Source organism: Rousettus aegyptiacus, unplaced genomic scaffold (assembly GCF_014176215.1).
Source record: "Rousettus aegyptiacus isolate mRouAeg1 unplaced genomic scaffold, mRouAeg1.p scaffold_m13_p_18, whole genome shotgun sequence".
Taxonomy (NCBI): domain Eukaryota; kingdom Metazoa; phylum Chordata; class Mammalia; order Chiroptera; family Pteropodidae; genus Rousettus; species Rousettus aegyptiacus.
This window is the reverse complement of record NW_023416293.1, coordinates 925,834-938,233: the sequence shown is the minus strand read 5'-3', so window position 1 is coordinate 938,233 and position 12,400 is coordinate 925,834. Positions and strand designations below refer to the sequence as shown.

The 12,400-nt window shown below is 35.4% G+C and overlaps 1 protein-coding gene across 3 annotated transcripts in view; it reads left to right on the top strand.

Moving 5' to 3' along the window:
• AKT3 (AKT serine/threonine kinase 3) overlaps positions 1-12,400 on the top strand; it is a 257,309-nt gene that overhangs the window by 159,433 nt on the left and 85,476 nt on the right. For all 3 annotated transcript variants that reach the window (XM_016151251.2, XM_036235351.1, XM_016151250.2), the window contains 2 exons: positions 4,353-4,497; positions 11,613-11,744. In XM_016151251.2, the coding sequence (XP_016006737.1) occupies positions 4,353-4,497; positions 11,613-11,744 (277 nt within the window). The remainder of the gene's footprint in view (positions 1-4,352; positions 4,498-11,612; positions 11,745-12,400) is intronic.

Here is a 12,400-nt window from a genome sequence, read left to right as displayed (position 1 = left end):
TCCTTTCTCATAGCTGGCCACTTGCATTGTCACTACCATGGCCCCACGACGCTCACGCATACGTGTGTGTGCACACATCCCCCGTTGTGTTGCAGCTCGGTCGAACTGCTCGTAGATCCCAAGAACTGGTTCCATAGTGGACTCTCACTTCACCCGTGGCTATTCCTGGCTCTTGTGAAGTACTCATCTTGTACATCTCCATTTACAAATCACCTCTCTCTCCGGGTCCCCATCCCAATCACCACTGCACTCGGTGCACACTTGTTATCACTTTACATGTAACACTTGTCTACACATACTTATGCACAACGTGAAGGTTTTTCCTACCGCTGTACGCTCTTACTATGCTGCAGCTTTTTGGGCTTTAGGAGCACTCTCAATTAGCAAGACATTTGGGGCCAATACTCTTTAGCAGGCATATGTACAGTTGACCCTTGAGCAACAAATGTTCAAATTGCAGATTTTTTTCTATATATGCTGGAAATGTATTTTCTCTTCCTTATGGTTTTCTTAATGCTTTCTTTCCTCTACCTTACTTTATTGTAAGAATATAGTACATAATATAACATACAAAATGTGTATTAATCAACTTTTTATGTTATTGATAAGGCTTCCCATTAACAGTAGGCTATTAGTGGTTAATTCTGCATTGTTCAAGAGTCAACTGTAGATGCCTGTGTAGTTCAATTATGGTGAATTAGGTAATTAAGGTCCACTAAGAGGTACAGGAAAAGCAAGATGGAACATTTTTTAAAAAAGGTATCCAAGAGCCAATAAGGCTATGAAGAATTATGGGGCCAAAACTTTATGGAAGAAAGAAGCCCAGGGAGGTGAGCCCATTCTTTCACTAAGAGTTCCTGCCAGTTCTAGAAAGTGTGTCTGAGGTGTTGAGATTTGGAGTAAGTCTCCAAGCTGGGAGTCGTATTCTGGAATGCAGGGCACACCAAAGAGAAGGCACGTTAAGTCACTACATTTTAGGACTATACCCTAGAAGAAAGGGTAAACTGAAGACAGAGTTACCTTTTAAGGACTGAAGTCTAGCTGTAAATTACTTCAGGCCTTAAATTTGGTTAACATGATCCACTTTTGCTTGTCTTCTAGGAGGTTTTTAAAAGTAAACATAAATGATCTTTAAAGGAAGATTATATCTTCCTAGGCCCCTATCTTTTTTCATGTATATTGTTCAAGACTTGTTAAAAAATAAACAAATACACAATGATACATGATAATGTGACCAAAACCATAGAGGCAGAATGGACAACAGAAGCAGATTCATAATCCAAAGGCTCTAAAAAATGGAGTTATCAGGCAGTGATTAAAAGAATTATATATTAGTGTGTTCAAGGAAATAAAAATTAGGGCTGGGAGATTCAGCAGAGAGCTAAAATTTATTTTAAAAGAATCAAATGTAATTTCTAAAATCGAGAAATAAAATATTTAAAATTATAAGTGCTAGTGGATGGTTTTAATACTAAATTAAATCTAGCATTATGGAAAATTAGTGAACTCAAAGATAGGTTATAATAGTATCTTGGCATGAAACATGGAGTTAAAATGATAGAAAATAAAAATAGGTAAGAACATAGTACAAAACTAGAGAATACAGTAAGAATGTCTTGAATTCACATAATTCATGTCTCAAAAATGAGATTGAAAGAATGGAGTAGAAAGTATTTGAAGAGATAATGACTAGAAACATGCTAAAATGGCTCAATCTATCAGACTACACATTTAAGAAGTCCTCTAAATCCCATGAGGAAACATGCAAAGAAAACCCATTTCCAAAAAAACAAAACAAAACAAAGAAAATCCTCAAAACAGATAAGAAAAAAAAAATACTTTGCCTTCAGAGAAGGAACAGTTGGACCAAAAAGGATGTAACAGCAGAAACAATTGACATGGAACATAAGAAATGAAATCTTTTAATAAGTTCAGTCAAAAAATAAAGAAAATACTAAATGAGTATTTTTCAGACAGAATAAAAACACTTCCAGATGAGAGATGCAGGAAGGAATGAAAAACAAAAAACCAATTGAAATGGTAAATAAAGTTACAAAGCCCAATGATTGTTGATTTTATGAATAATAATAAGTTTGCGATTTGATTATATAGAATGAAAATATCTGAAATAATATGTAAATTGAGGTTGATGAAAAACTGGAGTTAATGTCTTATTATGTTCTGGGACTAGTTCAAAGTGTGGACATATTAGGCTTTGCTAAGTGTAGGGCAAATGTTATAATTCTCAGGGTAGGTGCTCAAAGACGAGTCAGTAACATATGCGTTTATCTTAAGAAACTAGAAAAGTGGAGTAAATTAAACCCAAGACAGAAAGAAGGAAACAGAAGAGATCAGAAATCAGTGAAGCAGAAAACAGAAAAACTAATAGAGACTAATCAATAAACAAAAGCTAGTTCTTTGAAACAAAATTAATAGAGCCAAAAAACGTCTTGGAAGATAGTTAAAGAAAAAGAGGGAAGACACATGTCATTGATACTGACCCAAGAAACAGAGAAAACTTGAACAGCCTAAATCAGTGAGAAAAATTGAGTTAGTAATTAAAACATTTTTCCTCAAAGAAATCACCAAGTCCAAATGGCTTCTTTGGTGTAGCTTGTTAAACATTTAAAGAAATATTACCGGTCCTACACAGTCTATTTCAGAAAATAATGGTGGAGAGAACACTTTCTATCTCATTTTATGAGGCCACTGTCACCCTCATTTCAAAAAGCAGGCAAAGCTAGTGTACGAAGAGAATACTGTATAGCCCGTTCATTATGCTTGTGAACAGCGATGCACAATTTCTCAACAAAATTTTGACAAATCAAATTGAAAAAATGTGTCAAAAGAATAATACATCATGACTATATGGAGTTTATCCCAAGAATTCATTTGCATTAACATCTGAAAACCATTGAACTAAATTTATGATGTTAACAGGATAAAGGAGAAAAGCTACATGATCATTGCAACACATGCAGAAAACAATATTTGACAAAATTCAGTACCATTTTATAACAAAAACACCGTTGAAGCGAAGGGAACTGTTTCAACTTGGTTAAGGGTTATCTACAAAAAACTCTATAACTTATATAATACTTAAAGGTAAAAAGCTCTCTGCTTTCTCTCTAAGATCAGGAACAAAGTAATGTCTGCTCTCACCACTTTCATTTAACATCGTACCAATGGTCTGTCTGATCTAGGGCATTATAAGACAAGAAAAAGAAATAAAAGGCAAATAGATTGGAAAGGAAGAAGTAAAACTGCCCTCGTTTGTAAACAGCATAGTTGTGTCTGTAGAAAATCCAGAAAAATAAAAGCTATTAGAACTAAGAAATGATTTAGTAAGACTACAAGATACAAGGTCACCATACAATAAGCTACTGTAAATACTAGCAAGAAAAATTAGAAGACAAAATTAAAAAAAAAGCACTCTATGATAGCATAAAAGAATGCTTAGAAATAAATTCAATTAAAGATGTGCAAGACCTTTTCACAGAAAATTGCAAAGCACTGCATTTGGAAATTAATGACCTACATAAATGGAGAGCTATACCAAGTTCATGGTTTGGAAGACTTAATTTATTAATATGGCAGTGTCTTCCAAATTGATCTTTAGATTTAATTCAATTCCATTGAAAATTCTAACAGACTTCAAGACAGCAAGCTGACTTTAAAATTTATATAGAGATAAATGATCCTCGATATGATGAGACAACTCTCAAAAAATAAGAGCTTTATATGGGTGCTCAAGAGACTTGCTATTTAAGCTATAATTTATGCTTGTCATTGTTTTAAAAAATGAAACTTACCTGTGATCTGGGAACAGTGAAAGGTTTTGGCTTTGAGAACTTCTAGAACTTCTGTTAGGCCACAGTAAAGATCAGTAAAGATCTTGACTATGTCAGTGATGGACTTAGAACAGCTAAGTGAAACATTCAAAAAGTGCAGCAAATGTTTTGGGGTCAATTTAGTTTATAGGTAAGATGGGTACAGACAGTTAAAATTTAGCTGTACATTTAAAGGATTTTAACTGAATTTTCTTATGATCCTTTTTTTCTTTTTCTCATTGAACATACCTCCAAAGGCTGCCAGCCTTAGGCCTGTGATGTAAGAGGCCCGTGGGGCGAGTTTCGCCTTGGAGGGAAAGGTGGGGGGGGGGGGGAGAGAGAGAGAGAGAGAGAGAGAGAGAGAGAGAGAGAGAGAGTGTGTGTGTGTGTGTATGCACGCGTGTGCGTGTGCACGTGCATTATACTGGAATAGACTATTTGTGTACATTTCATATTTTATAAAAAGAATATTCAAGTTGCTTACCATCTTCTATTAATGAGAAATTTGACTTGTTTTTATAGGGAAGAATGGACAGAAGCTATTCAGGCTGTAGCAGACAGACTTCAGAGGCAAGAAGAAGAGAGAATGAACTGTAGTCCAACTTCACAGATTGATAACATAGGGGAGGAAGAGATGGACGCTTCTACAACTCATCATAAAAGAAAGGTAGAAAGTAGTCATTTATTCTCTTACGCATCACATTTATGTGTATGGAAGAAATATGCCCCAAACTGCCATTTGGAAAAAAATGTCAGCTCAGTATCTTATATGGGCGTGGTTGGCTTTTATTCAGTGAAATAACCTGTCACTTAAAATCAAATAATTGAAACATCACGTCATTTCATTGGTTCCGCACTTAGCTCTGAACACTGCTGATAGGCTTGTTAGGGAACTGTGAAGGAGCTGCCACAGGGCTACTCTGGAACTTACATTTTTCACCTATTGTTTTTAATACCATTTTAGAAACTTGGAAATACAATGTTCTCCCTAATGATTAGTCCTCTTGCACTTGGCATCCTGTCTGCTCCTGAAGGCAGGAGCAGACGACGTTCCGGTGTGCCTCCCGCTCGGGCCCCAGCCTCACTAAAGTCAGCAGGAAGTGAACAATCTTGGAAATAATCATTTTTTATCTTAATGACTGCTCCTGAGCTGGCAAAGGAAATGGACTTTTCCTTTCCTTTGGGGCTATAGAATAATAAGCGCCAATTTATATATTTACGGGAATTGTAAATTACAGTTTTCACTGCTGTAGAAAATTGAAAAGCAAATTCCTTGTGTAAAAAATGGTATTTTAAGATTAAAGATCTAGGTGTTCAAAATAGATGAATATGGCATTCATCATGTTTGTTGTAATAGGTTAAATTAATCTTCAGGTAGGAAGATGCTGATTTTTAAGGTGATCATCCACGCGGTTCTGTGTTAGCGCAGAGATTCAGAACTCTCTGGCATCAGACTCTGCCCGAGCGCAGACCCTCCTTGCTCTGCAGGCTGAAGCGTGTGAACGTGGTGAAGTTGGGCAGCCCGGCTTAGATTAGTTCATTATCCCTCTCTGAAATTCCTCTTCTAATGAGAATGATATTCTGCACTTGACCTTGGCCAACTGTCTGAGAACGTCTTGTGTCTTCTGTATGGGTTTATCCCCTATTTGTTGGCCGAATTGAATCTCTCTTTACTTCTAAGTCAACTTAACCTCCCTTGTTCCTCAGTCATCGCAAAAATAAAACCGCAGTCTAGCTTTAGCCACCTATTCAGAGATAAGAAAGCTTCTTTTGTAAGTGTATGTGCAGTTGTACAAAATTAACTTGAAATTATGCACATAATTTAAAATCAGATTCCAGTTAATCTTATCCTATGATTGACAAACTATTCAATAACACGCTATACTAGCTATACCCTATTTAATTCTGTGGAATTCCTAAAATTCTGCTTATAACAAAGATTAATAATAAGAAACTGTTGAGATAGGTAGAGGTTGAAAGTGGGGAGTTTATAACATCCTAACCAGAAATGCTGTTGCTGATGGATGGAAGAATTTTGGAAACTAATATGGAAATTTACTAGAAGAATGTCAAATGGAGACTAAAGATGTAAAAATGGAAAAGTATTGGAGGATTTTATTTTCTTTTAAGGCTAGTTATTAATAATTATAAAAACATTTCATTTTCCCTTTTTTTCACAGTTACTAGCATGGATTATCTTAGAATTCATCACTTTCACTAATTAACACGAGTTTTTTGTTCCAGCCTTTGAGCAGTACTTTTGCATATATTATTTAATACTCACAGAAATCATCTGAAGTAGGTGCTGTTACCTCATTTTCCAGTTGAGTCATCTTGCATTTACAGAAGTCGACTATCTTCTTCAAACATATAAGGACTTCCATTTATACACTGTACAACTTCAGTACGCAGCTTATTTCTTTTCATTGATTCATAGATCTTGAGCCTCACTGATCTCTATGATCATTATTCTCATAATCGAGTTATATGAGGAACAAAATTATACTGGTATTCTCTCCCGTGACTGTACTTTATTTCTCAAATTATATGTTAAACTGTTGGGCATAAATAATGTTTGGATATTAGTTGATTTTACTTTATATTAGAGCACTCTTGGAAAAAAATCAGTAGAATTTTAATATTACAGAACAGTGGTAGAAAGTGAGGACTTTGGGGCCCTATAGCCAGGTTTCAAGTTTGGAGTCCACCATGTGTGCAGCTGTGTGGAAAGTTTCTTAATACTTCTGCTCTTCAGTCACTTCCTCTGTGAAAGGGAGACAGTAATGGTACTTAGCTCATATAGTCGTGTTGCTGAAAACGAGGGCATACACATAACGTGCTTATATGCTAAGTGCTCAATGAATATTAGCTATTATTGTGAGCTAGCATTCTACTTCTCCATATAAGATAGTTAAAAACATACACATCTTCTTAAAGCAGATTCTCTGAGAATTCTCCCACTGAAACCGAGTCTGCAAACTGAAAACTTGATAGGGATATTTTGATTTGGAGAGGTGGGGTGGGTTCATTGTCTTAATTGGCCTGTATCTGATTTCCATTTTTTAAATTTCATTTCATTTAAAATGAAATAGCAAAAGTAGTTTTAAATGACAAAGAGCTCAAAAAAAAAAAACCAACAAAAAAAGATAGTACATGGTACTACTGCCTCTTCTATGACAGTCCTAATAACTTGGTTAAAAATGGTGACATGTTACTGTCACTTCCCTAAGATACATGGCTCTAGAACTATATCCTTTATGTGCATCAGCTATCATAAATGGAATTGTGGAAGTTCAGATTATTTTTAACTTCAGACTGTAAACACAGATATTCTGAAATAAGAATATCCTCCTCATAATTTACAGAACACATTTTCTTCTCTATGCACTTTTAGAAAATTGAGTGCTAGCATGAAGAGATTATCTCTGACTCGGGTAGCCGTGCTGGAAGTTGTCCTCCTTGCTTGCTCTTGCCTGGCGCACACAGGTGGGCACTTCCCCAGGGGTAAAGGGCTGGCCACAGTGTCCCCTCTGCAGGTTGAAATCTCTCTTGGAGAAAAGAGGCACAGATCTTGTAACCACACTTAAGTGCTGTTCTGTGTTTAGATTAAAAAGATGATGTTTCAAAAGAATTTGCCTAGAGGACTCAAGCTGCCATTCTCTGTACCCGTCAGGGTCCGAGGCGCACAGCATAAAGGATCGACAGTCACATGGGAATCAGTTTTGCTTAGTTTGGGAGTGGCCAGTGTAGGCCTCTTTGGGAGCAGTGGCCTATCTCATGACTTAGGTACAGAGGACAAGCCACACCACCTCTCTTTCCATTGAGTATGACTCAGTTCTTGGAATTTGATTATTTAATGCAAAGGAACGGTTAGTACTGGGAGAGAGAGAGAGGGGAAGGGATGGTGGGGCTTGCTGAAATCCTGCGATCACTCCCTGCTGCTCGAAGAGGGAGCACTGACATCATCAGTGTAGAACTTGACCCATCAGATTAGAGCTTCCTGTTCCCATGAGGAAGAGACCCAGAGGAGGCGGGCAGAGAGGCGGACCTCTGGAGAGCAGCCCTTTTTGCTTAGTGTCCCATGAGCTTTGTTCGATTTCGTTCTTACATCATAAAATGTGGGCAGAATTTATCCTTTTTCTCCAAGTTTACAAAAACCTCTGTATTCCTTTCTGAGAGATTCTTTATATTCCTTTTTCATTATATGTTCACATTTTTAACCTGATTTTGGAATAGACGGTCTTTTTCTTATATTCTAGTGTGTGTAATTTGAATATATTTATTAAGCATTGCTATATGCACATGTATCTCTTAACCAGAAACAGCCACACTGATATGTTAGAGATTGTGTAAAGGAAAGAGTACAGCTATGTAAAAAACTCCCTAATAAATTCCCAGGATCAGGTTTTGGAGGATTAATTTTTCTGGAGTGTATTCATGCTCTCATTTTTTATCAAGTTCTTATTGTACCTTTTCCCTTAACACCGTCCAAAAGAGGACACATTTTGTAATAGGTTACATTTCAGTTGCAAAGACTAGATAATCACTGTGTAGACTTCACTGAACATGAGCATCTGGTATCAAAGATACTTTTTAAAATGTTCTGAAGTTTTGTTAAAATAGATATGAAATCTGTTTTTTTGTTGTTTTATCACATAGAATGCTTTTTTACTAATATCAATTTCCATGCAAATTTCTTTTTTTAAGAGATGAACAGTCGAACTGACAGAATCTGTGAAATTTAGATTTAAAGCTGTCATACTTTTAAAAAATCTCCTTGTCCCTAAGAATTGCAGTCCTAAAGGAATGTAGTACTATTTTATAATTATATAAGCTTTTCATGGAAAATATCATAAAGCAGTTTACAAATTCTTTTTAAATTTTTACTCCTAAGAATTCAGTTTGAGTTTATATAACATTTAGTAATAGGACACAAGTATCATGTTCCTGTGCTTTTAGATTAAAAAAAAAAAAAAAAAAAGATCCTGCTCAAGTGAAGCTTTAAGCAATACAGTATTGGCCTATTTATGAGAATAATGGCTTTATTGCCATGGAATAAACTACCCAAGTTTAGTGTCTTAAAACAATGACAGTATATTATTTCTCATGATATTGTGGTTTGCTTGGGTCGTTTGCCCGTCTCCAATGTATCTGTCAAGCAGCTGCATTCAACTAGCACATGGGCTGGGCTGGAAATTCAAGGACGCCTTTCCCACGTGTCTGGGTTCTTGGTCCTCCTCCACGTGACCCCCTACCCCCCTCTCTCTGTGGTGTCTCATCTTCCAGGGCCTCACTCCATGGCCCCTCTCCCCAGCAGAATAGCCCGGACTTCCTACAGCACGAGAGCTGGCTTTCAAGAATGACTTTTTCAAGAGAGACAAAGCATAAGCTGACAGGCGTAAGGGCTGGGTCTAGAACTGGCACAGCGTCGCTTTGATCCTATTCTGTGTTCCGAGCAAGATAAATGCCAGCCCAGGACAAGAAGTTGACTCCACCTCTTAATGGGGAGAATGGCGTGTACACACAAAGAGAAGAGGGAATTAGTAGCATCCGTCTTTGGAGACTGACTACCTAGCACAAGTAGCTTTGGGGCTCTGCAGTATCCCTTGATTTCTAAAATAGATTAATGAAAATTAAATGATTTGTTCAAGTGTCACTAGCTTTGTTAACCATATTCTGTATATTTAGAGCCACTTGTTTGATTTTTAGTTGAGTTAATAAAGTACTTTGTTATCTTTTTCTACTTTTCTTTTGAACTAGCTATTGAGTGATTAACACATAACATTTGGAAAAATTGTTAAAATTATAGCAGCAAATATTGTTCAAAATCAATATAAGCATTCATTTATAAAATTTTTAGAATTTTTATGTATATTTACATGAGGAATATTGGTCTTTAGTCTTCTTAGAATGTTTTTGTCTGGTTTTGGTATCAGGGTCCCGATAACCTTGTAGAAAGAATTGGGAAGTATTCTCCTCTTTTTAGTCTTCGATAGGAGTTTATATAGAATTGGCATTACTTTTTCCATAAATGTTTATAGAATTCACCAGCAGAGCCATCCGATCCTGTAGTTTTCCTTGTTCAAAGATTTTTGACTACGAATTTCGTTTCCTTAATAGTTATAGGACTATTTAAGTTACCTACAGCAGGTCCTCAAATAAGCTTGCTTTTTGTTCATTGTTTCATTATAACATTGATGAGATGCTATAACAATGTAACCTATGTTTAAATCAGTTATCCTGTGGTAAAATTAGTTTCATTATGTGTCATTTTACTTAAAGTCCCAGAACTGGTTAACAGTGTTAAGTGAGGACTTAACTGTATTTCTTCTTAAGTGAGCATTAGTAATTTGAGACTTTTGAGGAATTTGTTCATTTCATGTAAATTGTCAGTTTCATGGATATAAATCTTTATAATATTCCTTTGAGATTCTTTTAATAGCTATAGAATCTCTAGTGATACCACCTCTCTCTTTCCTGATATGGATCATTTGCATCTCTGTCTTTATTTTCCTGACCAATCTGGCTAAAGGTTTATCAATTTTATTGATCTCTTCAAAGAATCAGCTTTGGTTACATTGATTATCTCTGCTTTTTTTTTGTTCTTTTTAAAAATTTAATTGATTTCTGCTCTGATTTTTATTATTTCTTTTAATTTGGGGGGGTTTAATTTCTTTTTTTCCTAGTTTCTTAAGGTGGAAGCTGAGGTCATTGATTTGAGACATTTCTGACATTTCTTGAGATTTACTTTATAAATTGGTAAACAGGAAAAAATAGTTTTAAAAAGGCACAAAAATCTTTAATAACTTCTGATTGTCTGTAAGATAAAACCTGTATCATTAACTTGTAATTCATAAACCCATCTAAACTGAATTTAAATTTAAGATAATAAACTGAGCTTACCTAGTTACCTCCCCTTCCATGTAAAAGCCTATTAAAATGATAGTAAAGGACTTTTAAAAAAGGGACAAGTCCACAAAAATGAAAAACCAAACAGGGGAAGGGCATTAGTGGATAGGCAATATCAAAATTTTGGAAATTTCTAGAAGAATGTCGATAGATAAAGCAGAGAGGAAAAGCATGCTTAGAAGGGCCTGGAGAGAGCAAGTACTGAGGCCAGCTTGGCAAAATCCTGGGAATCACTTGATTTAGAAATGGGAATGAGAAATGAAACTGAAGACAGGCAAATTAATTAAAGACGTTCTTAGAGCTCCCTGACTGACTGTTCTGAATTGTGTTAATCGCCTTCTCGAAAGTTGTACTACTCTCTGTCTTAAATTTCTTTTCATTGGGCTCCAGGATTGTTTTCAACATTTCTTATACACATACCTTTTTCTTTATTGGATTCCATCCTCATTTTGCTGGAGTACATTCTCAGATACCTCCCTTCAAAAGTATTGCTCCTTTGTATGTATTTGGAAATGTCGTCGGGACATTTTTTATTATTACACTGTCCGGAGGTAGTGGCAGTACTAAATCCTAAACAACTTGAGTCCTTGGAAGTGAATGAAAGTGATTTTATTTTCCCTTTGTCTTTATACTTGACTGATAATTTGAGTAACTGAGGAATTCTAGATTCAAAATTGTCTTCACTGTCTGAGAACTGCTTGGGAATCATCCGTGATTGCTGATGGACCGCCAGCGCCTGCCTGATTCTTATTTACGTAGTGCTGAAATGGGTGGAATTTGCTCTCGAGTGGATACTTTAAATATATACATATATTTTTATAAATAAATTGCATCACATATTTCATATTATATTTTTTAATTTGTGTTTTTCAGACTATGAATGATTTTGACTATTTGAAACTACTAGGTAAAGGCACTTTTGGGAAAGTTATTTTGGTTCGAGAGAAGGCAAGTGGGAAATATTATGCAATGAAGATTCTGAAGAAAGAAGTTATTATTGCAAAGGTAACGGAAATTTTCGTTTATCCTATGCACACATGTGTGTGCTCATGCATGAGTATGATTAGTGTGGAGATTCCATGAAATAACCAAAATGTTGATTGAAGACTACTGTTATATCTGTATATTAAAATTTATAATATTAAAATGTTTAAAAGTTTATAATATCTGAATGTTATATACTGAAGATATTTTATTCTCTTGAGAAGATAGAAATAATTATTCTGTGTTTGTTTGTTTTTACTACGTATTTGTGACCTATATCACCAATTATGCTAATGTTGTTTTTCAATATTTTCCCCTAACATTCTGAATTTCTTATTAAATAAAAGAGTAATTAGAATAACATAGATGATTTGTGTCCATAAATAATATAGCTTATATAATGTTGAATGGAAAACATCCTTGATAGATTTGAAAATACTAGAATAATGAAACTAAAAGAAATGATAGTCTTTGAAATTCTTTCCGGACTTCACTCCTCCTCCACAACTTTGTGCTGCTTAGACCTTTACAAATAAATAACATGTCGAATGATGCCAGTTCTCAGAGTTCTGAGTTGAATCCCAGTCCCCTCAACAGACAAATCTGATGTATTTTCTAAATTGGTCCATGCTTTTCATCTCGCTTAATTCAACAAGTGCCATGTAAGACTATCGTTA